This window comes from Pogoniulus pusillus, chromosome 11 (genome assembly GCF_015220805.1).
Source record: "Pogoniulus pusillus isolate bPogPus1 chromosome 11, bPogPus1.pri, whole genome shotgun sequence".
NCBI lineage: Eukaryota > Metazoa > Chordata > Aves > Piciformes > Lybiidae > Pogoniulus > Pogoniulus pusillus.
Genome location: NC_087274.1, coordinates 21160619 through 21185367, shown reverse-complemented (window position 1 = coordinate 21185367; position 24749 = coordinate 21160619). Strand labels below are relative to the sequence as shown.

The 24749-nt window shown below is 38.4% G+C and overlaps 1 protein-coding gene across 4 annotated transcripts in view; it reads right to left on the bottom strand.

Moving 5' to 3' along the window:
* Positions 1–23947, bottom strand: part of TAPT1 (transmembrane anterior posterior transformation 1) — a 39835-nt gene extending 15888 nt beyond the window's left edge. Inside the window, exons 1-8 of one of the 4 annotated variants that reach the window (XM_064151386.1) lie at positions 23146–23947; positions 18164–18294; positions 16255–16373; positions 11677–11700; positions 5876–6038; positions 2126–2261; positions 997–1094; positions 780–849 (exon numbers count right to left, since the gene is read on the bottom strand). In XM_064151386.1, coding sequence (XP_064007456.1) covers positions 780–849; positions 997–1094; positions 2126–2261; positions 5876–6038; positions 11677–11700; positions 16255–16373; positions 18164–18294; positions 23146–23476 — 1072 coding nt within the window. In that variant the 5' untranslated portion in view covers positions 23477–23947. Of the gene's footprint in view, positions 1–779; positions 850–996; positions 1095–2125; positions 2262–5875; positions 6039–11676; positions 11701–12336; positions 12404–16254; positions 16374–18163; positions 18295–23145 lie in introns of those variants that run through there. The other 3 variants (XM_064151387.1, XM_064151388.1, XM_064151389.1) reach the window with 3 other exon arrangements.
* Between the last annotated feature and the right edge of the window lie 802 nt (positions 23948–24749).

Below are 24749 nucleotides of genomic sequence, written 5' to 3'. Positions count from 1 at the left end.
CTAAATACCCTGTACTATTATTTTGATACAAAGTCAAAAAAGTTATAGTCCTCACTGGTACTTTCTTCATAAGCCAGCTACTTCATCCTTCTCCTCTTTATGGGGAGGGCAGAAGTATTTCAAGACCCATCCTCACATCTGTGAGCCAACACCAGTTCTGAGATCACTGTCAATACAGTTGACTATAAAAGTCAACTTCTGGAAAACACAGAGGACTTGAGAGAGTTAGAAGCATGGCTACTACGAATACTGTAACTTAAATCTGAAATTTCTATTTATTAACAACTGCAGCACACAGTCAATAGGTTGCTTTAGTACTAGAAAGGAAGATAAGCCATTTAAGGAAAAAGCAACTATTCCAAGAATGGCTTGCGTTGTAAGGGACCATAGAGATCATCTACTCAAACTTCCCCTGGCCTCCATGGGTAGGGACACCTCTCAACTGGACTCAGCTGCTCAAGGCATCATCCAACTTGGCCATACACAGCTTCAGGGAGAAGGCATCCACAACCTCCCTGGACAGTCTATTCCAGAGTCTCACTATCCTTGCACTGAAGAACTTCTTCCTAAGATCCAGTCTGAACCTACTCTCCCACTTCCTGGAAGCAGAAGCCCAGATTTGTCCTACCAAACCAAACAGTAACAGAGAGGATCAGGAACTCAAGTCAGAATGCTCAAATTCACCAAGGTAAAGCTGTTTCAACAATAACATTAAATAAATTAATAACTAAAAAAAAAAAATATCAGCCTCTCCCTCTGATGAGCAGAAGTATACCTACCACTATTTGACATCTGAAAAAGATTGTTCTTCTCAAACTTCTTGAAAACACTTCCTTTTATTTCAACGAACTGCAAGTTGTAAAAACAGGTTTTAGTCAAAAAATCTGACATAAACAAATCAGACAATCAAACAATACACAAACAGACATGTGATATTCAAAGATGACATATGTTGAAAAAAATTAGGGCAGTTAAGAAATAAAGCTACATACTTACATTATTGGACATCATGATTGTCAGCAGTGATTTATTGTGGGAGTTGAAGGCCACATTAAGGGTTGTTGCTTGAACCATTATAAGAATAGCATGCAGGACTGGATAGCAAGGTTAAGGAAGCGTATTTGGGAATATTTCTTCTGCACAACAGTACTGAACAGCACCAAAACTCAAATCTCCTGCTTTGTTGCCAGAATTTTACAAAAACATTTCTATCTCTCTCCTAACCAGACTTACAGCAAGACATTTTTTAGCCTATGTAAAGTATCCATATTGCCATTGGAATGGGCTGCCCAGGGAGGTGGTGGAGGCGCCATCCCTGGAGGTGTTCAAGAAAAGACTGGATGAGGCACTTAGTGCCATGGTCTAGTTGACTGGTTAGGGCTGGGGGATAGGTTGGACTGGACGATCTTGGAGATGTCCTCCAACCTGGTTGATTCTATTCTATTCTGCTCTCTGCAGCATGTAAAAATTAATGCTTCTGCAAAAGCACAATAACATTAGTCAGGAGAAACAGCAATACAATCAGAAGCAAAAAATGTAAGATAAAGATTCGAAAGTGGTCTAAAGATTTCAGACAAAACAGAGGAAAAGTGCAAGAATTCTAAATTCATCGCCATATCTACCACACTACGATCTTACAGATGGTTTTCATTGTCTGATGATAAGGTTATTTCACACTAAACTCATTTGAATCCTGACTACCCATGAGTTTATCCCTTGATTTCAGGAAAATATTTTCAAGCTCAGTGTTTGTAACATTCCACTAAATAACAAACCTCCAGCATTTTCAAGACCCTGTGACTCAAAATACTCAGATCAGAAATCAAAGTTTCTGTTAACTGGCCAATTACTGTTCTTCATTTTACTACACATTAGGTATTACAAAAGCAGTCCACCACTGCAGTGCTATACCCCTGTGATGGGATTTCTTAAAGCAGCTTTAGAGTCTGGGTAGTTTTAAAACTCATTTAAAAAACCTGTAGTACTGGTTACCTTACACTGAAAGTAAAGGAATATTGATATGGAAATACTAACTGTTTTACAAACATAGTGAAATGAAATAATGCAGAGCAGTTACTCTGTAATTTAGTTAAAAAAACTGCAAATGACTGAAGAAAAAGGATACAGACATACATCACTGCCATTAAGAAATGAGGAATCACACCTATGTGAGCTCTTTTTCTTTCTTTCGGTTCTGTAGCTGTCCAATAAAGAGCATCCAAAATATCTTGTCCAAATGAAGAAAAGAGACGATCAGCCACCTAAATAAAAATAACTTTTTACTGCCTCAAAGTAGCATTTTTCTGCCCAGCCCTTGAATATGTCACTGAAAGTACAGCTCAACCTATAAAAAGTTCCACACATTTACCACTTTCCATCTCTTGTTCATTCCATTTTCACTCCAGATTTCACAATGATGTTGTTCTTTTTGTACACTCAGTAGCTTACTTCCCCGCTCAAATTTACTATCCCCTTTTCAACAGTATTTATAATATAAAACAAGGCAGTTTTATCTTAGATGCTTCCTTGGAAGACACCCAAGTACAGTCCAAATTGCAGTCTTTCATAAAGCAGTGTGTGCACTGTGTCAAACTACCCTAAATGTTTGTGGTTTGTGTGTTTTGGTTTTTTTTCCCCTCGATCCCTCTGGGTTTAATAGGGGAAAAAAACAATGAAAAGTGAATTTCAAATGTGTGATAGGGGGCAACATCAGTTCACAGGTAGAAAAAGGACTGAAATTTGACTTGGCTGTACTGCTTTCTTACCTCTTGAAGTGAAGTCAATACTAATGTCTGCATAAAGTGGAAACTGAAAACCAAAAGTATAGTAACACAAAAGCAAATCATCAAGGACTAGAAATTCTGGCAGGGAAAACCAGGTTGAAAAAAAACAACTATGTGCAACCCAAAGAATATATATATATATATGTACAGGTAGGGAAAAAAAACCCTATCAGTAATTCTAAAATATAGGAAAAACATGGGACAGCAACTTAAGCTTGTAATTCAATACCACAGCACAAAAGGTGACATGGAGTTTCACCATATGCAATAGTAAAATATCAAAACCTGATTTTGCCTACTCAATAAAGATAACTGATATCTCCTTTGTCTTTCTGTAAGAAAATGATTTCAGATGTGTTAAAACAACGTGCAGGAATGCAGATGCACAGTGTATATGCAAATACTGAACCATCCCTATTAATGAGAAAAGGCCTGAGACAACAAGGAAACCTAAATTTGGGATTATTTCCTGACTCTGTTAATTACATGTTCTAAAGATAAAAGATACTGAAGAGAGAAGCACTGTACCTTAACCTACTGAAGTCAGCATTTATGAACATTTCCTGAAGTATGAAGGTTGAATAAACCCAATTTTTTCCTGGATGTCCCAAGTAGAATGTCCTATGTGCTACTGTTTAAGCATCACTTATGGTAAAATTAAAAACAACCATGAACTGATGAGTTCTCCTAAATCTGAAGTTCAAAATCCCATCAGTTTAAGAGATATTTACAGTGGCATTGTTTTCGGCTTTTACATTTTGTAAATTAAGGAGGTTTGCATTACTTGGTTCCTGCTCATTGCGATGACCCACTGAGTAATTACATCTGGTGTAGTAACACCAACTACAAATACTGAGATTTTGGTAAGTTTTTGTTTACAATATTGTGGGGGTTTTAATAGATGAACTGATGGCTTTAGTTTCCTTTATTTAAGCAGTCCTTGTTTCTCAGCTGACAGGAAAGAAAATATTAAAACCCACCACACAATATTGTTGCTTGCTTTTCCAAATGGGACTTACCTAAACCCTACATGCCGGCTCCAGGCTCCAGCAGAATTCCATGGTGATTGCTGTCACCAGCGTAACGCACACTGGGGCTTCACAAGGAGCAGGAGCCGGTGGGTCTGAATCTAAAAAAGAAAAGTGCCATTTAAGCCAACGTGCTGAATGCTCCCCTTAGGCTATCTGGAGCATTCAGCACAAATTTGAAGATTTTGCATTCTTCAGAATCTGTCCAGGACAATATTCCTTGGACTTTCCAGCAGCCGAAAACATTAGGACATTGTAAACATCTCTGTTGCTCAGTGATTTAACTATATCAAAGCTATGCTCCTGTTTTGAGCACTTGTGAAAAAAGTTAAATATGCTCTTTAAAAAGCAATAAACTATTCCTTCCAAAGCATGGCTTGTATTAGTAGTAAAGACTTGTAACAAAATTCTCCATAGTCTAAGCCAGCCAGTGCTCAAGCTGTTGAAAGCTGACTATCAATCACATCTTTCAGAAGGATCCAATAACATTCTCTGCCAATGCTGTGGCTGCAACACAACACGGTAAAAAGGCCTCTTAAAACCATGCCCTCTGCCTGGCATGTTGGGATTTATGAGACACCACAGAAATTATATCCTATTTCCTACTTCAGTTGATGTAATTTGTCTAGTAACTCTGAGTAATAACAGAGAAAAAACAAACAAAAAACAACCCAAGCCAAAAGAAGCCCAAAACACAAAACCCAACTCAAGCTGCACGTCTTAGCTGAGACGCACTACTTTGGTTCTACCAAACACAGCAGAACACTCAGCTCATCTGTTCATTCAAAGTGAAATGGCACATGGCTTCCAATCCACAGCAAACACTGAAGCCTCCCTCCAAATTCTGTGGCAAGCACACAGTGCCATATTTTCTCAGCTTTAAGAGATGTGACTCAAAGGGGCCTTGAAATAAAGGGGAATTAACTACTTTGAGCACATGGATTTACCTAGTGATTGACAGTTTCTCGCAGATTATGGCAACTACATATGAATATTTCCCAACAGCAGTAAAAATCACACAGTGGATCCAGTAGTGCCAATTTAATATTTATACATGTTTTTCAGGAACTCTATAATCAAAGGAAACAAAATCCCATGAATAAACAACTAAAGTGGATGTGAGATAATTATTTTGCTTAGGATAATGAGGTATGTACTTCATGCAGTATTTTTATGTTCCATGAGGAAAGAATAAATGTCTTTAAACGCAAATATCCAGGTTTTGCACAAAGCATGGCCACATTTTTGCAGTCTTCACACAAAGATACAACAGATGTTCAAACAAAGATTAATGTTATTCAGAGATCCCAGAATCCTAGTGGAGTAACTCATGTATACAAAGCTCTGATTGAGTCCTTTAAGAGGTTGTATTCCTACTATGTCCTGTATTTGCAGGGTGGAGATAAGATTGCAACTATGAAAACATTATTTACTTTGTGAATCATAGAACTGCAATTAAAAATTTGATGCTTTACATGAATAACAAAGCAAAAATTACATACTGTCCCCAGAATCTCTATCTTACAACTTCCAAAAAAAAAAATCTTTCTTTTCTTGTTTCACTGTATTCATTCAACTTACATACTCAGGCTTCTGTCCACTAAACAGGATTGAGACAGGTTAAGCGGTTGCATGTGTCCTTGTATACAAAAAAACTACAGTTCCATAATGAAGAATTAAAAGCCAAATTCCATGCTATCTTTCTTATCTACTCTCTCTCAGGATCTTACACATTTCTAATCAGTTGTTTCTTTTTTTCTCAACGAGTTCAAAACTTCATCTCATTTCATGTGCTTTCATGTAAGACTGAACTGTTTCAGTTTTTGACCTCTGGTCAAATAAACTGATTAATAAGCTTGAGAAACTAGGTAATATGAAGCATCTAAGTATCTACAAAACTTACTTTTCACAAACTCATCTGTTTCACAGCTTCTAGGCTTACTAGGAGTGTATGCACATTTGTGAGAATATGAGATGTGCCACATTCTAGGTACAAATATTGTGATACAAGGATATTTTAGTGAGAAAAAAGCATGCTCGGTATCCTGATGCCAGCATTCTTACCTCAAGCATGTTATAGATGATGTAGAGTTTTATGACAGACTGTCCCCTTATCAGATGATACATCATAGAGTAGTCAACATAGTGCATCATGAAGTAGCAGATGACCAATATAACTCCTTTGAGAATGTCACATACCTGAGCAGGTTGTAGCAAACGTCTATCACTGAAATACAAACGGCAAAAAACTCCACTAAATGTCACATACCCACAAGATACAAATTCTACCAAGTCACCAGGAATTTACAGAAGCTGCTCATCAAAGATGTAGTTTATTATGACCCCTGCCCCTCACTCAAACACATAAGGAATACTGTGACCATGACACATTTATACATCATTGTCCTGAATGGGATCACACTCCCATGTGTGGATTATCTGCCACACATTTACTTGAAATCTATTTGTTAGGTAATAAATTCCACTTGTTAAGGACCTTTTGCATGCATGTCCTTCAGTTTGTAATTTACCTTCCTTCTTCCAGCTTATTTCAGTTTGTTTTCCTCAGTTACAGCAAGGAAAATTTCTTTAACCAAAAAAGGAATCATGTTCAATTTCATTATAATGGACCAAACACTGAGCAACAAGTTCTAAACACAATTCCAAATCCCCCATCTCTAAGCTCTCCAGCAGCAAATGCAAATGATTTGACAGTAAAGCTTGAAGCTGATCTTGAATGAACACAGAAGTTTTTTATCTATAGTCCCAAAAGTACCTCAGAAGGTTCACACAATTTCATCCTATATACTACCACAGGAAAACAACATTACCTCAATGGACCAATAGCAGCCATAAGCATGATGAAACTGCAAGGTAGTATTTGTCTATTTACTTAGTTCAGTGTTAATAAGATACAAAACATTTGAACAGCCTTCAAATTAAATAGAAAAGTTGAGAATATAAAAAAATACAGAAGTAATTTCTATGACATGTACCTATTTTGAATATACACTAAATTAGAACATAAGTTATGAATTTTTATTTTTTGTATCCTTACGTCACTAGGTTATTCAGAGATCAGACAAAGCTCCCACCAACTGATAATATGCTTAGGAAACAAACAAACCAGAACAAAATAAAACAAAACAACACACACACTCCAAAATCCCAGAGTAAGTTGAGAGAAAAAATCATGCTATTTAAAAAAAAGTCTGAGCAGTTTCTCTGGGAGTCAAGACATTCCACAAACCAGTCAAAAATCCCAGCTAATTTCTTGTGCTTCTAACTCACAAGAGCAGCAAAACCAACAGCGACGCTGTGACAACTTCTTCAAAATGCATCTCTAAAAGAGGTTTCCAAAATATCCTCAGTTTGATTTTACAGAGCTGTCAGTATCTCTAACCCCTAGTCAGTACAAGCAATTACTGCAAATACGGAGTACAGAAAACTGCTTTCTAGAAAGTAAAGAGAGTAAGAAGATCCTGGCATTTATAGATATTTCAGTGTCCTTTCATTGTTCACTAAGACTTCATATTGACTACACAAAGTAATCTCTGGTCTGCAACTAACATGTTTTCAGTTGAGAATAACTATCACTACAGCCTAAATCCACATATGCACTTAATGCAGCAGAATCCTTTTAACACTCTTGGCTATTAACATTTACAGAAGGATTTTGAGGTGTGGCACTGAAGATGATTATGTCCTACAAAGACAAGGAAACTAAATAAATGGATTAAGACTAAAGATTTGTCACCTTTGGGTGAGGTAGGGAGGTAGTTGGTGTTCAGTGAGAACAAGCATTGCAGTTTCAGTATTTGATCAGGCTCAAAAATCATTTACCCTCTGCATCAAACTGCTTAATACATATAAACACAGACAGGCTGATGTGATTTCATGCTTGTCATAAAAAGCTTTTGTCCACTCATCACACCTATTACATTTTCTGCATTCATTTTTATCAAGATATATTTCTATTTATTGTCTCCAGTAACTATTCAGTGCCAAGTACTTTGAGAACTATCTGGATCACTAAGGAATGAGAACTCATGATCAATGTCACATACAAATTCATAATTTTGTATACATCCACACAAAAAATACCAAAGAAAAAAGCCCATAACAGCCAAGCTATAAGAACTATCCAAAGTTGCTAGCAAGAAAATAGCATAGTGCTGGTAAAGCACTCGGTATCTCATTTGGAAGCAGAGAGCAAAGAGGTAAAAACTATACAATACTGAGATGGAAACTCTGGAAACTATTAAACAGAGTTATGAGAAGATGAAACAGCTGAACTCATTTCAAAAGACTGTATTTTTACAGTTGTGCATGAAATGTGACAGAATATGGAGGGAAAGATTTCACATGAGATTTAGTTATGGGTTCTTTTTTCCTCAGGAGTGAGAAAAGAAGAACAATGGAGAATGTAACAACAGTCTTATTTTACATTTAATCATCCCAGTTATAAACCACAAGGAAGTAGAATCTTTCTGTAGGAATCTGTTGGTCTTTTCCTCCAAAGCTGTCCAGGCATAAAAGCAATGCTGCACTAGTTAATGAAGTGATGAAGTGTTAATACTTTCTCAGTTTAGTGAACTCCATTCTTGAAAAACAGCACCATGAGAACCTTTGTCCAATGTGCAGTTCCTCTATTATCCCACTGAATTCTAGGAATAATGTTGTGTGAATTATTTCACAGTTTAGCTGATTATACAGATTAATACCATTTCAATTATAACTTTCATATGTCCAATCAGTAAACACCCACATTCTGGGCAATTATCCTTCAAGTGCACTTTAAGAGTCACTATTTCTGGGTTTGTTTTTTGGCTTAGTTTGTTTGGCTGGTTGTTGTGGTTTTTTAAAACTATTTTCTGCCATTATTCCATTGGTATTTCTAACACTCTTGCTTCAAGTCACTCTCTCCAAGACGTTCTTTTCAGAATTTTACAAATGGTTTCATTATGCTAAGCCTCGAGTTCCCACATTTAGCTGTGCCAACTAGACTACCAAGGAATCAAGGTTTTAAATTGAATTTCTGTGATTCTTAAAATATCAAAGTACCTTAATAGTAAAGAATAAGGCTTATCCACTCTTCTTATCCATTACACAAAATCTTCTAATGCTTTACTGTTACTACTGCTGTATACACCAAGTTATTTAAACACAAGAAGATCATTCAATCTGCATGAATTCAAGAGTGAAAATCCAAGGCATTCCTCTGCAGAAACTCAATCACACTTGAACACTAACCAGCAAATTAAGATAAGACAGAAAAAAACACATGCGGGGACTTCAGTATTCTAAAGCATGTACTTAATGAGATGTTCAAACTCCTCAGCCTTTGGGTGCATTCACCATTATGTCTACTAATTGAGAGAACATCTTCACTGAAATAAACCCTCATGTCTCCAAATATAATTAGACAAATGCATGCTTAAGGGGACACGCAAGCTCACTATTCATTTTAATATAAGAAAGTGATGTGCAAGCCTTACTACTATACCTCCCTATCCCACCACAGCATGCTTCTGTTTCAGCCCAATCAATTAACAAAAGAAGAAGCACGCCAAGCTGAACGCTTATCAGAGTGACTGAGACAACACCAAGGGAAACGACAGCAAAATGCAGAGTACACTGCCTAAGAGTGACCAAGAACCAGGAATCAGAAAACTGGTCTGCTACAGGAAAACATTACTCTTAGTCTTTTAGAAGTTTGTTAAAATGAGGGTGGTGAAACACTGGGATGGGTTGCCCAGGGAGGTTGTAGATTCTCTGGCCCTGGAGGTGTTCAAGGCTAGGCTGGATGAGGCCTTGAGCGACCTGTTCTAGTGGAAGGTGTCCCTGCCTATGGTGGAGGGTTCAAACTAGGTGATCTTTGAGGTCCCTTACAACCTAAACCATTCTATGATTCTTTAACATGATTTATAAGCACAAGGTTTAATACTCATCACACTTCAAGTTTTCCACTTCATGGGCCACAATTAGGAAGCATGAATCCAAGCCTTTCCTCTGTTTAGAAAACCACAGGATCTGTGTATGTCCTCCCCCTTCAGAAAGCTAAAACCAGGCACCTTCCCTTATGAACAGGAAAATTTACTTTCTTATTCCATAATACTAAAATACTATCCAATTAGAATATTACCAAATATTCTGTCTACCTCAAAATTTGTTCAATACATTTTAGGAATAATGTGGATCTAAATTTTTTTTTCCTGATTGTTAATGTCCCGTTTGAGAGAAAACACACTCTAAGTTTTACAAAATAAACAGTGACTCTTATGTCAAGATGCACATAAAAAAGACACTTAAAAAAGAAAAAAAAAAACGGTGTCAGAAACAGTGCTGTCCATAATCAATCTCTGTGGACAAGGGAAAGTTCAAGGAACTAGTTACCTGACTGTCATTTTCAAGGTCTGTTTGACCACCACACTGGAAAGGCCATAAGCCACATCTCATACAGTATCAAAGAGTTCTGTCTCCATCTACTGGTTGATGCATATTAGGTTCAATCATTCCTAAGGGTTATGGCCACCCAAAGGCTCATGCTATCTAGCCACAGCAACTATCTGTGGCTGTTTCAAGTGAACTGCATCTTGGGCTTCACAGCATTTTTCCTTCAGGTTACTAAAGCTGCAAAACAGCTCCAGGTATTGGCATCTACCTCACCAATGCCTTATTTGTTCTGATGGCCATACAATTAAGAGTTACTTAACGTTAAATATAGCGTTATTGAAAATTAATCACAGTTTACTGCTATTTGATTTTATTGTGTTAAAAATCACAAACAGCTCATGTGTAAGTGACTGACTTCTGAAAAAAAACAAGGGCTTTAACCACCCCTGCTTATTGAAGTGGTTAAACCAACTGGAACATAAAATGCATCTCAGGACAGATATAGTAACTTAAATATATGAACTCACTATCACTGCAATAACAATTTAAATTAACACTTCAATCTTAATAATTAAATTAACCACCTGCATGCCTATACACTTAAACTCTTATGGTAACAATATTATTTCTATAAATGTTATTTTACTTCACATTAAAAACCCACTTTGCATAATTTTATTTTTTGGCTAATAATGCACTGAAGAACTGTTTTAGCATCGAGCTTACAAGTTTGAGCAAGTATTCATAGTAAGCTTTTTCTAAACGTGCTATTTATTCAATAGTAACATTTTGAAACAGACAACCACCGAGGTTTTCTATTAATTAGTAACATATTTCAGTTATTGAAATGGTGGTCTAAGGTTTTGTTGAGGTATCTTTTCCTTCTCTGCTTTTACATCAGAGATTTGTATGGGAATTGTGCTATGGGATTTTGGTTTACATGTAGATATTTCATCTAGATCAAACTCTTAATTCTTGAATGTATGCTTCACTGAGGAATAGTGGTATGAGTTTTGTATACGAAGACCTGATAAGCATGATCAGATTAACATATAAGAGGAGATTTTTCTGTTAGCATACCAAGTAAAGACATCAGGAAAAACAACATAAATTTAAGTATTTTCCCATACAGCTACACATGAATAGAATTCAAAATACACAAAGTCATCTATTAAAAATATTTTTCTACAATGATGCTCATGTTTGGAATTAGTTTTGGCTTTTGGAAGAAAAGATGTTTTGATCAAATCTAACACACAGTTTGAGACCTTAAAAATAGACAGTTTACAGCACACAGGACTGCACCATTGTAAAACCGAGATACACAAAATTCTCATTAAAATTAAGTCCCAAATAAGGCTCCTAAGATACAGAGAGCTCTGCTTGCCAAGATTAGATGGCATGAATGAAAAGCCTCTACATGCACAAGACAAAGCACGAGACCATGCTAAGAATTAAATGAAACCAACCTTGCTGTTAGGCCTCGATGAGAGCTGTCTCAAAATAAATAAAAAAACCAAGTTTCAAAAAAGTGACTAGTAGAATTAGCTATCATTAAGCTTTTGTATTTTTAATAACAGAATCAACTAACTGAAGTCAGTAAATGAACATATGCTGAAGTGCACAAAGATTAACAGAGAGAATCAACTTTGAGCCTAATACAAAGATATCCAACAAAGAAATCTCAGAACTCCACAAAATTTACATCAAAGTTTACAAGAACACCTGCTTGAAGTACACACAAAAATAGTTCAGAACCTGGCTGAAGTATTACTTAGAATAAATGTTAAAAAAGCTTAAGGCACTACAAGTACAGCAGGGGCTATAGTTTTTCCAAGATACCCTAGTTTAAATTGGGCTGATCTTGTCCAAAGGCAATCTATGTAAATAAACATGTTTTATACACATTAAGATCACATCCTATTTCCACACTAATGCAGAGTTACAGATGGAAATATACCCACCATAAACAAGACTGAACTAATTCCATGTGTTGGTTTCTCCTTTGAAGTATGTTGGTTAATTTAGCTGTACTACTTGTCTGTAATCAGTATTTTTACTGATTACATGGAGATGTGTAAATTTGGCTGACAGCACAGAACGTAAAAGAAAAATCAGGATTTACTCACCAAGGAGGAATCCCTGTGACACCACATTCCATCCTATAAAGGAAGTGAAAGTGCTCTTCCCTTCCGTCTGATTTACAAGAAAGAAAGAAAGAGAAGGTTGTAATGTTGCTACACTACGCACTGTTATGGAAAGGAGAAAGGAGTACTTGATCTGAGTGGTTACTGCAGAGAATACTGAAGGCAACTGCCTGCCTTTGGCTGGTAGAAAGCCACACATTTTGGTGTACAGCTACACTGCTGTCTAGTGAACTCAACAGTAGGAAGTTTATGTATTTGACAGCTATGGCCCTTAGAAAGATAAATTAGTTTTAGGATTAAGTGTTCATCAGGGGTTCAAATTTATGAAATAATCTGATAATACAAACAAAGAAAGAATGTCCATAGTAAGAATGCCAGTGTATGTGTTTTGTTTGGTTGGTTTGCTGTGAGGTTTCTTCCTGATACGCTTTCTTCCTACAGTTTCTTTCTGAAAGTAATGTTGTTTTACTTATTTCCTACTAAAAAGTGTAAACGTGTGACTTCATGAGAAGGCAAGAGGAACTTTAAGAGGCATATTTAATACATCTGAAGTTGATGATGCTACTGTCAACAAGATCTCTGTGAAATAAGTGAATTTAGAAGAAAGCAGGGTTACAGAAAAACACAGAACATGTGTGTAATCTGTATCTATTTCCACGTGGAGAAAATGTAAAGATCTAGCCAATCGGTATTCACATACAAGAAAATTTTAAAATATGCTTCTGTATTTTCTTGAGGAAACTAAAATTCAGAGAAAAAACATCTCATTTTCTGTAATAAGTCCCTACTTGCTTTGTGGAAAAGATGTAAAATGCCTTTAAGCATAATTAAGTTGGGAGCCCCATCACAATTTCACTAACATATTTTCAGCTTTCATATTATGGTGTTTTCCAAATAATACAGAAGCTTTTCTACATTCCCACAAAAGCTTTTACTGGTGCTCAATGTATTTTCAACGACCCCCAAAAATCTAGCTCTATAAAAATGCTTTAAAAAAAAAAAGTGGGGTACAAATTTGTCCAGAATCGCTGAGTCTAAGGTGGTACTGAAGAAAAAAAAAAAAGTGTCTTGAATTTCAAAAGGCAACTGTACCTTTCAACCACAGATACAGTTAGTTTTAGACACCTATCATCAAGGACTGTAATTCTGAAGAGAACTCCTCCAGATCCACTTCTCTCTGCCTTAGAGAGAAGCAAGGATGTGCTTGTTCCAGCAAGGATGTGCTTTTTATGTTGCCAAGTAATATTTTAATAAAATGAGAGTAGCTGACAAGATTCAAAGACCATAATTTAGGAACCTTTTTTCATTGACTTGGGATAAAATGCAGCAGAGCCAATTTTGATTTTTTGCTGTTCATAATTTCAGATGATGTAATTTCATTTTGTGAAGTGTTTGTTAATTTTTTTAAGAGCACCCTGCTATTTACAGAGCAGAGCAGCAGTGAAGTTACACCTGCCAAAACCACCACAGTCTGATGATTCAGTCTTTGCCAGTTCGGCCACAGCAATTTAACCAATGTTTAACTTCCTTAATGACAGATTCTTGGATTCTTCTGACTGAAGTTTTAAAAGTTTCAAGTCTCTCTCTAAAGCAGCTGTGTTAACACAAATATAGCTCTGACAAATACACAGAACTAAATTTACTCAAAAGGAGAGATCAAGTGATGAGGAATGACGACCCAGCAGTCAAACTGAAGCACATACACTGTTTAGGCAAAAAGAGGAAACAAATTCTTTTAAGATACATTACTCTTTGTTCCTCTTCAGAGCCCTCTAAAATGACGTATTACAACATGTGGAATAGGCTTCCCCTACACACAAATTCAGACAGCAATTAGCCCATCTTACACAGAATGTGGTTCTATTGTTTTAAAGAAATAATAGGTAATAAAATCTTTTTCTATACTGAAAAGAGGAGAAAGAGTTATGAGGAAATAAATGAAGAGTAAACTGGGAGACAGAACACTCACTGCTCAATCACCACTCAGATGTTTAGAAAAAAGTCAAGATGAAGGGAGGAGCACTTTTATTTACTACACAGAATGGAATATGATGTGTCAGGTTCAAAAAACAACTAGTCATGTCTTAAGAGACACTTACTTGACATTTGTGAAAAAGAGCAAGCTAAAAGATAAACAGCCACCTGCTTTGTAAGTACCTTTGATAATCACATATGTTCTATTTCTTGAACTCTTATTTTGTCGCAAACACATAAAAATAGATTTTTCTGAGCAACAGGAAAAAGCCAATTTTTTTTTGACATAACAAATCAAATCAGCATAACCACAGAAAACCAAAAAATACCCAAAAAGCAAAGTGGGGAAAAACCCAAGACCCATTACATCTGAAAGCATGCCATTGCATCCTATACACACGAACTGTGAACCTGTCAGTGAGGAGTCACCAACTTTAAAACACTGATGAATTAAACAAAGCCTAAGCAAATAGCAAGATCCAAAACCATTTGAGGAAACTGACAAAAGAAACTGCTTCAAAGCCTTCTTCACAAGATAATCTCAGTTTCACTGCATTTTACCTAAGATTTCTTTAAAGTTAACAGAGCTAAGCAGATTAAACTGGATTTTATCCTTCCTCACACATGAAAAATACTATCAAGCAAGCAGACCAAGTTTTAACACTGCACGGTTAATGTACATACATATACTCATCTGAGTACATATGATATTTTCAGTACTGATATCTTTAGTATATGAAGCAATATCCAAATTTACCTGAAATTTAGCATTTTAGCAATAGCATCCATACAAGTATTTACAAATAGGTACACCATTTGACTCGTGAAACTAAAAATAAATAGCAGGCATATTTCCTTTTCAACACAGCTAGGAAAACTGTTCACATAATCTGAGATTCAGCCCAAAGTTAACAGCACGATACTGCAGAGTGCCACCTAGTGACTACGATAAGTATGGCCGAAGTCCAAACATTTCAGCTTAGTACTTAATTACATGACTAACATTTGCTCCAATAAGAACACAGTCTAAGCTACACATCTAAAAGCACATCACATAAAAACTCTTTAAAAAGCAAATAGAAGCAACTCAACTTAAAAAAAACACCACACAAGTTTGGAGAAATGCAAAATTTAAAGCCCAAAGTCCTTAGTTGTTCAAGGAAAAATTCAATCAATACAAGTACTCCTTTTTATATAGGCTAAACTTAAGGCTTAAATAATCAACATTACTGTGGAGTAGCACCTTCTATGAATGAAATTAATTCTATCCAATTTTTGGTGCCTACATCAGAAAAACAAACTAAAAATCCTACATGTTTAAAACTTCTTAGTATTGATCTGAACAAAAAAAACCAAAGGGCTAAGATATAAAATTTGCTAATATTACTCAGAGTACTTAGTCCCATCCAATCAATACTCTTTGAAGGAAAGAAAATAATGCATTTTATAGCCAGATTATTTGGGCAGAGTTTACTATGGAAATTGTATTTTTTTTTTTTTTGTTGTAGCAAAAATAAATCAATCCTTTGTTTCAGTATCAAAGAGTCTATCAAAAGATCTTGAGCCAAACCATAAACTCAAATCTAAGAAATCCTAAAATGCTGTTCCAATAGACGTTAGATAAAAGAATAAAACTATAGGGTAACGTTAGATCTCTGTCCTTTACTAACCACAATATGTCTAAGTGGTGTTGCAATCTGACCATTGTGTCTGAAGGAAGCAATGATGACAGTTAGTGACTGGTAGAAAAGCTTAAAGGTCTTACACACACCTTTGCTTTGGCTAGTTTAGACCAGAACTTGTATTTTTACAGTGGAGGAAGTTGCTAGTAGTTCAAACGGCACTTAAAGTCATAAAAATAAGCATATGTATAAACAGAGAAACACAATTTAAGTGTATCAACACCTTTCTCTTCAATCAACTTACCGTAAGCCATAGCAAGGCAAAGTGATGAACCGGAACATCGCCAGAAACACTCTCAATGGAAGCAGGGTGAATATATACAGAAAAGCATCCAGGCACAAAAAGATTCCAAAAAACATTAACTACATTACAAAAAGAAAACAGAACTATGTTAAGTTGTTTATAAAGAATTACAAAACGTTTCTAAAGAATTATCTTATGAAAACTAAATTTACATAAGACTAATTAACTAAATAAGCAAAACACTCTCACATGTTCAATCAGCTGAACTGCAAGAAAAATAGCAAGCTATGCACTTGGAACACTATTCAGGAAAAATTTTGTACCACCAGATCCAAGCAGCAAAAGATTTTGCAGATTTCCATGGCTCAACTAACTCGAAAAGACAAATTGCACTTGAATACAACTGCAGCTCATTTCCCAATGGTGACTTTCTTCTAAGGCTACAGAAGTTAATGTTTTTAACCCGAGAAAGAAATAGAGCTGTACATCTGCACAGCTATTTTCTGCCTATCTCCTTTGTAAGATGCCTTTTTTTTTTAGCCTTAGGTACTTTTTCACTGCATAGCTAATTACAGCCATGGTAGTTCTCTTTCTGAGAACAGCCACTCTTTTCATACAAAGAATAATATAAAATAGGAAACTTCCAGTTGCCCTCAATTGAAATGTTTTAGATGCTTAATTTCCAGAGACAGTTAATTTCATTATAGCCACCAAACAAGCAATTCTGTAATTAAACTACACCTAAACTCTGTAACTAGAAAGCTTTTACAAACTAGATTCTCCCCACATGACATTCCTTCTTTATCTGCTTTTTGAGTGTACCTAAGATTTACCTGACTGGGACTCTAGCCACATACTTCTATGCTTCTGTCACACTATAAACTAGCATTTTTTCCTGCAAGAACAATCACTTAAAGAAGGAACCTTAACTAGCTTCACAATTAAGACTTGTGACATCTAAGCAGGCCTAGATATCTACAATAAATAAGTATAAACATGTGAAAGTTGTATGCACTGCTGATGGGAAAGGAAGAGCTGGTCTGGGTGGGAAGGGGAGCCTAAGTAAATTACTTTTATCTCCCACAATCATTTATTCTCATATGCTGGAATTTTTATTGAAAAACCATGGTGATGATCTTTTAGAATCATTTCTGTGGTTTGGAGATGGCATATTACAGTCTACATAATTAAAATGGAGACGATGTAGAACTGAGATATTCTTACTTAGCATTATCATTATGCTGCAACCTAGACAAACCTTACTCATTAACCTTGAGCATTTTCCTGCTGCCTCTCAAATCAACATGGTTAAAACAGTAAAACTCTCTTTTACATTATAGCATTGGAATTGGCTCACTGCAGTGCCAGAACTGTATCTAAGCTAACATAAAGGAGGTGGCAAGAATGGCTCAGGAAGGGGCACGGCAGTGGAATAGAGAGGGAAGATGAATCAAACAGTGGCAAGAGGTAAAACAGAAGGCTATGAAAATTAGGTTAAAAAATTCTGGAATAAAAGCTCACTCATAACTGCATTTTTAAGGACTGAAACCTTTCCACCCTCAAAATGTTTTTAGACTGGAAAAATTGTTAAAGCAATTAATATTTTTAAATTAAAATTTCATTTTACTATAAAAAGTTTTCTTTTGACTGACTATTCCTTTAAGGGTCAGTGACATCTTTGTATTTGAATTATTTGTCATCATCTGGACATGAGTTAATAACAGCAACAAGCAGGCATAAGCAAAAAAACCCAAAGCACGTTTTAAGTTACTAGCACTGAAAATTAATCATTATACAAGTTTAAATCCTTTAGTAGCAGAAGTGTTTGGAAAAAAAAGTATTTTCTTTAAATATTTTAAAGCAGCAGATTTAATCTCTAAATTAAAACAGATCTTGAAGCGTATTTCACCTTCTCCAGTTCTTTGGGTATCCGCATGCACGTGTATACTCTCTCTCTTCGCTCTGTGTATTTTGCTTCATTGTGTTCAAGGAAGTAACCTCTTGTTAGCTCTGCACTGATGAATCTCAGCAATGACAGATCTACATTCAGAACACAAGCAGAAGACACTTCAGACATCACATCCAGAGAGCAAAAGACCACTACACTTTTGTTACTTGTTACGTGTTCCATTTACAGCACATCTAAGGTAGCAGGTTTCTGCTGATCACAACCAGAATGTCAAGTAACTTAGCATGGAAGGTGCTATAAAAGAAGTGAGTCCTGTGCTCCCCCATTCCCCTGTTGCCTCCCAAACTAAACAAGCTACTTTTCCCAGTCAATCATTTTCATCAGACTTCTCAAAAACATTACTTGAAGCAGCTATGCTGCAATGTGCTAAGTGGATCTGATCTTTAATGTACTAAGCTCTATTTTAGACTTCTTAAAAGTTATTTTCCCTCTCAGCAGTACCAGCAGCCTGTCCTTTATAAAACAACTTTCTGTAAAATCAAAGCGTTCACGGGCACACAATCCCAACTCATTCAGTGCATGAACAGTACAAACACGATGGTGAGACCATAGTCTTTCAAGACCAAAAAGCCATCAAGCACATACATGTATTCTGCATTTTAATGGCTGTAGGTAGAGAACTCAGAGGCTGCCTGACCCATGTTTACCCAATTCATATGGCTTCTACCAAAGACTTTGGGCAGAGCAGTCACGCAAAAGGAAATTAAATGTGAAATTATGAAAATTCAGGCTTTCAGCACAAGCAGCTTGAGCTTAAGCTTCACCACTCACTGGTAAGGTCTAACATTACCACCTCCTGGTAATGCTTTTGGAGTGACTAAACATTACACTGCAATGGAGCTCAACATTTCTGGATACTACTAGCATTTAAAACCAGAAACTCTTAGTGTTCATACAACATCCAAAAGATGGAAAACATTTATTTATACAGGCAGGTGAAAAGGTACAGAGCATTTATGCCCACAAATAGGAAATTCTGATTTTAGCCAGTTTAGTGATCACAGGGTGGGGTGGATCTTGCATGGTACAATATGCCAGACTATTGGGGGGAGAAGAGAAGGATAACACATCATCAGCAAAACTGCCTGGGTAGCAGCTGCTAAGAGAAAAATACAAGTACAGATGCCATGTATGCGGAGTTCACTCAAAACTGTCCGAGATTGCATATTCTCAATACTCATTACATTGAAGATGCAGACCGTTAGCTGCAAGAGTGGCCATAACATCACAATGCATTTTAAAGCAAGGAAATCAGCTCAAACATAAGCCAGCGTGTGCTTAAAATCTACACCACACCTTGGGCGGGGGGCATGTGTCCTGAGTGCGATTAGAACTTGCAGGGATTACAAAAGTGCATTTTCAAGTTTGTGGTGGTGCATCCACATTCTGTGGATGTCTAGCACTGTGATTTACCTCCGTGTTCACACCAATCCCAGCTAAACAATTCATTGGCTGATGGTTCATTATGTATTGTTAATAAGCCATGCAAATCATTATTTGCTTTAAACTACATGAACTGGTGCCCCCTTGTACAAGCTTGTTTGGATAGTAGTTTTGATGATTTAGATATTACTAACCACTTCAAGTAAGTATGCCAAAGCTACTGTAAACCTTCAAGGTACTTATTTAAGACAAACAACCAGCATGTAGTTTAATGACTGCTGAAAACCTAATATTTAAATGTAACGTTTCAATCAAAGTTCATTCCAGTGAAAAAGAACAGAAGTCCATTCCACTAAATCATTGTTCAGTCATTGAAAACTTGTTTTCTGGAGTCTTCCTTTCTTCATTATCACTTGTAACCTTTTTAGTTTTCCCAATTATTTATCAATTTAAAAGTTAAAAGGATGTAACTGTAAGTGCAAACACATAAGCTAACTACTCTGATAACTGTCCAGGTGTGTTTTCTTCCATCTCTGATAACTGACCTTCTCTAAGTTAAAGATAATGCATCTGAAACAACTGAAGTTTCCTGCAAAGTAAACACATGCACATGGGCAACCACCACTGAATAACCTGCAGGTCTCGAGTCTAACTAGTGAGCTATTTGTTTTCATTCCTCACCTCAAACAAACTGGTTCACAGGCCTATTGTTGAAAAAAAAAAAACCCAAATTATTTTAAGCTGCCTCCACCTGACTACAATTTCATGCCCTATATATTAAGACACAAACACACCATGATTGATTTTGATCAATACAGAAGTTTCAGACCGACTGCAATCAGTGAGTGACAGGGGATGCAATGAAGACAGCCACCTCCTTTCTGAGCACTTACTGCCACTCTGTACTGGCCCTAGCTCTGTGCCAGCCATAAAAAATATCAGTGGCAAACACTGTTGGAAAAACACAGTAAACAAAAAAAGAGGATGATACACCAAGGCAGGACAAAGTAATAAAACATTTGAAAAACAGCTTAATTCTGCTATCAAAGTAACATTTTCTTGTAAAACACATGTAAACACTCTAATTCCTACTTCAGATTCCTTCCCTACTTCAGGTTTCTCTCCTTCGCAATCAGAAAGTTTTAGACTGTTGGCTAAATATTCAGATGGCATACTTTTAATGCTTATTCTCTTGTACCTCAGGACAGGAAAGCACAAGCATCTTCAGAACATGAAAGGCCACTAATTGCTCCAAGGTAAACAGATAATGATTTACCTAAGTTATACTTCAGTGCATAGCTACACAACAGATAACCATTAACCAGAAATGGAGAGGAAAACTTGTGCAAATGTGAAATACATTGCATGTCAGTAATTCCTGCTGTTATACAATCAGAACTTTAATCCGAAATGCGACAATTCACCCTCATCAGTCCTAAATACACACTTCTTCCATAAACACTCAGAATCAATCAATCAAGCCCATTGGAATGGGCTGCCCAGGGAGGTGGTGGAGGCACCGTCCCTGGGGGTGTTCAAGAAAAGACTGGATGAGGCACTCAGTGCCATGGTCTAGTTGACTGGATAGGGCTGGGTGGTAGGTTGGACTAGATGATCTTGGAGGTCTCTTCCAACCTGGTTGATTCTATGTTATGTTATTAAGACTAAAACCACACCATTTTTTTCCTTAAGAGTTTCTTTCTTCTCTGAACTTCTCTGTGTAGTACTCATCCTCTTACTGCTGTGAAAAATCACTACTTCTACTTACTATTTAACATATTAGCACCATCGAATGAATCTGAATGTTTAGTTGCTCTACCAAGAAGCCTGCTCTTCTAATATTTTCTTGTCCTGGAGACTCGGAAGAGTGGCAATGATTTTAAACTATTTTTAATTTAAAAATCAGTTGCTAGAATAGTTAGGAATTTACATGCACACACAGAGAGATAAGTTCCTCACTTTAACTGTTCAGCTGTCCTTCAGGCACACTGCTATGTATCCAAATCATTATTTTTTTCATCACAAAGCAATTCATAATGCTACAATCATACTAATTCCTTAAAATTGCAGAAATTACATCAATTTTAATCATCACCACAGAACTGAAATCAATAATGCTGCAATTCCTATGATATAAGGCAAGTCAGAAACTAAGACAGCACCTGTCAGAATCTGAAGGAAAGCATTAAATTATTGGCAGAACAAGTTGAATCTTCATTCATATTTCTTTTTATGCATTTGTTAAGACCTATGGTATCACATTCAAGCCAACACTGAGTCAGAAAGCCCAGAAATTTGACCACCACTTTGACCACTTTCCAGATTTTCAGTCAGCCACTCAATTAAGAATACGGTGGTAATAAAGTTATTTATAACTGTACCAAGATGAAATCAGCCCTGCCACACAGCCTGACTTTTATGAAAAAAAAAACCAACAACCAACAAACAGGCAAGGCTACTTTCAAAAATTACCCTGCAGATACCTGAAATAACCATCTAAAGTGTAAATGTCCCTGCCCATGGCAGGGGATTGGAACTAAGTCATCCTTGTCTCTTCCAACTCTGACTGATTCTGTGAAAAGTCAAGATAGCTGCAGACTGATAGCAAAAGGCATGATATTATCCTTTTTTTCACCCCTACAAAATCCTCAGCTAGGCAACTTCCCTCCGTTTAAAAGACTTCTGATAATCTGTATACAACTTCACCAAGCTCCAACATCACCGTTATTTTCCACAGCAGAAGCAAGTCGCAGTTAGGTGTGCGCAATAAGAACAGTTAGAAGAGTGCAGCGTTTCTCGATCTACAACAACGAAGCTCAGCGAAGCGCAGCACCCCTGGCCCGCGGGGCTCAGCAAACACAGGGCCCAGGTCTGAGTCGCTCTGCTTCTACCAGAAGCCGCTTGTGCGACAAGGTCCTTGGCAGGTGTCAACCGTAACAACCTGACTCTTAACTTCGGTGACCTACACTTCAGTGGACGATGCCCGTGTTGTTTCAAAATCTCCTGACGATTACCTGTTAACACACCGCATGACAGGGCGCTGGGACTGCACTGGCCCCGTTCCCCCTTTCTGAACGCGCTCGTGTGGAAGGCAGGGACACAAGCAGCAATGTTGAGGGGCTTATTACACTGACAAGGGCGGGTTTGCCGACAAAACTGAAGGGCAGGCAACGGCGGAGGAGCCGGCAGAAAAGCTCCCGCTCGCCTGGCCCTGCTACCGAAGCAGCTGAACGCTGCCGCTCCTCAGGCCCGCGAGGTCCCGGCGCACTTTTTGAAGTCGTTGGCCGAAGTTTGCACAGGCGAGCGGCCGCGGCGCCCTCAGTCTCGCCTGAGGCACCCACCTCGGCTCTGGCCCCTCCGGGCCGCGTTGTAAGAACCGAGCACTGGCGACGCGCCCCGGAGGCGCCGCCCGTCCCGGGAAACACCACCACGGCCATCCCGGTCTCCCGTGGGAGGCTAACACAGCACGGGGGCCCTCGTTGCTCTCCCCCCATCCTGGCCTGAGGGACAAGGCCTCTGGTCCCACCGCCACTCCTCACCCGAGAGGCTCCGCTTCTTCTTCCTGCCCCGATCGCTCTCGTAGAAACCGAGCGTCTCCGTTCGCTGCTGCGGAGGCGGCTGCCCCGGGCCGGCGGCAGGTGGCCGCGGGTCACTGCTCCCCCAAAGAGTCTTCGGCTCCCCTCGGCCGCAGTCCTGCTGCTCTGGGATGCCGCCGCGCCGTCCTTCTCCGCCGCTGCCCGGCGCGGCGGCAGAGGCAGCGGCGTCGGCGACGCCGGCCATGTTCGCCGCCAGCAGCAGCAGCGCCGCCCGCCCCGCTCCGCGCCCGCCGCCTCCCCTCAGCCTCGCGGCGCGCCCCTGCTCGTGACTCATCTCCGCGCGACACAGGCGCGAGCAGGCCGCCGCGCGAGGGCTGTGCGCGCGGGGCGGGGGGAAGGCGGCGCGGCGCCATCTTGTCGTTAACCGCTTGGGTGCTGGCAGCCGAGCGGCGCTGGGCCCCCTCCGCTCCGCACCCTCCTCTGACGGGCTCCGAAGCGCCGCCTGCTTTTGTGCACGTTGCTGGGCACAAATGGAGCTGTTTATGCTAGGGGAGAGGTGTAAAAAACGTGTGTAACGGTCAGGCTTTCACCGGAGGGATGGGCTGGGGGACAGTAGCTGAGAACAGCTGCAAGTGATGTGATGAAACTGCACTGTGCCATGCAAATAAAGACCTTGTTCAAAACCAGAAAGTGCGAGGTGAATTATTAACTCTAAAGCCAACAGGATTTCAGTGAACTGCATAACACACTAGATGGGGCACTTGAGGTCGTAGTCTCACGCTCTTCAGATTTGTGTAGAATCATGGAATCGGTTAGAAAATAGCTTTAAGATCATCTAGTTACCCAGTCTGGCGCTAAACCACGTCCCCTTGCACCACAGCTGGCGTTTAAAAACCTTTCAGGGAAGGGCATTCAGCTCTTCCCACAAGGAGCTGCTGCCAAGCCCACTTGTGCAAAGGATGGCTGCTGTTGTAGCCACCTGACTCCCGTGCAGCTCACCATGCCCTGATGGGCACAGGAGGGCATGTGCCAGTCCTTTAGGAGCCCACAAAGGTCAACAAGTGCTGCCAGCCTGAGAACAGAGCTCTGAAATCTTGTGGTTCGTGAAGTACTGGGCTGGAAATGCTGTTAGTTACTGGCATTGTAAGACTTAAGTCTGGTCAGTGGCCATACTAATGAAAAATAATTGTTCCTGTCTCAAAATGCTTATAATTTATCCAAGAATAGATGTGAATCTAAGAAGAAAGGAGCTCAAGGTAACAGCAAAGGGCATTTTTTACAGGGGGAGTTGACATGGGCATGTGGATAAAATATCTGGCCTGAATTTCAAATACAAGCTCTCCTTCACATTCAGTTCTCATGTTCTTATCATGCATTCAGGGGCTAGATTCAGCTTAATATTTAGCCTCTTGTCTGGGGCAAAAAACAAAGAGTGCTTTATTTTTCTTTGGAATGCAATAGTAGCCTTTGTCTGTGACTCCAGGTTAATTGTGCAGTTGTCTCAAAGAGCATTTCAGGCTTCGGATAGACTAGAGGTGGTTCTGAATGCCTAACTCCAAGCCTTGATCTTTTCGTGCATTGGAGTGCTCTTCACACGTACTCATAAT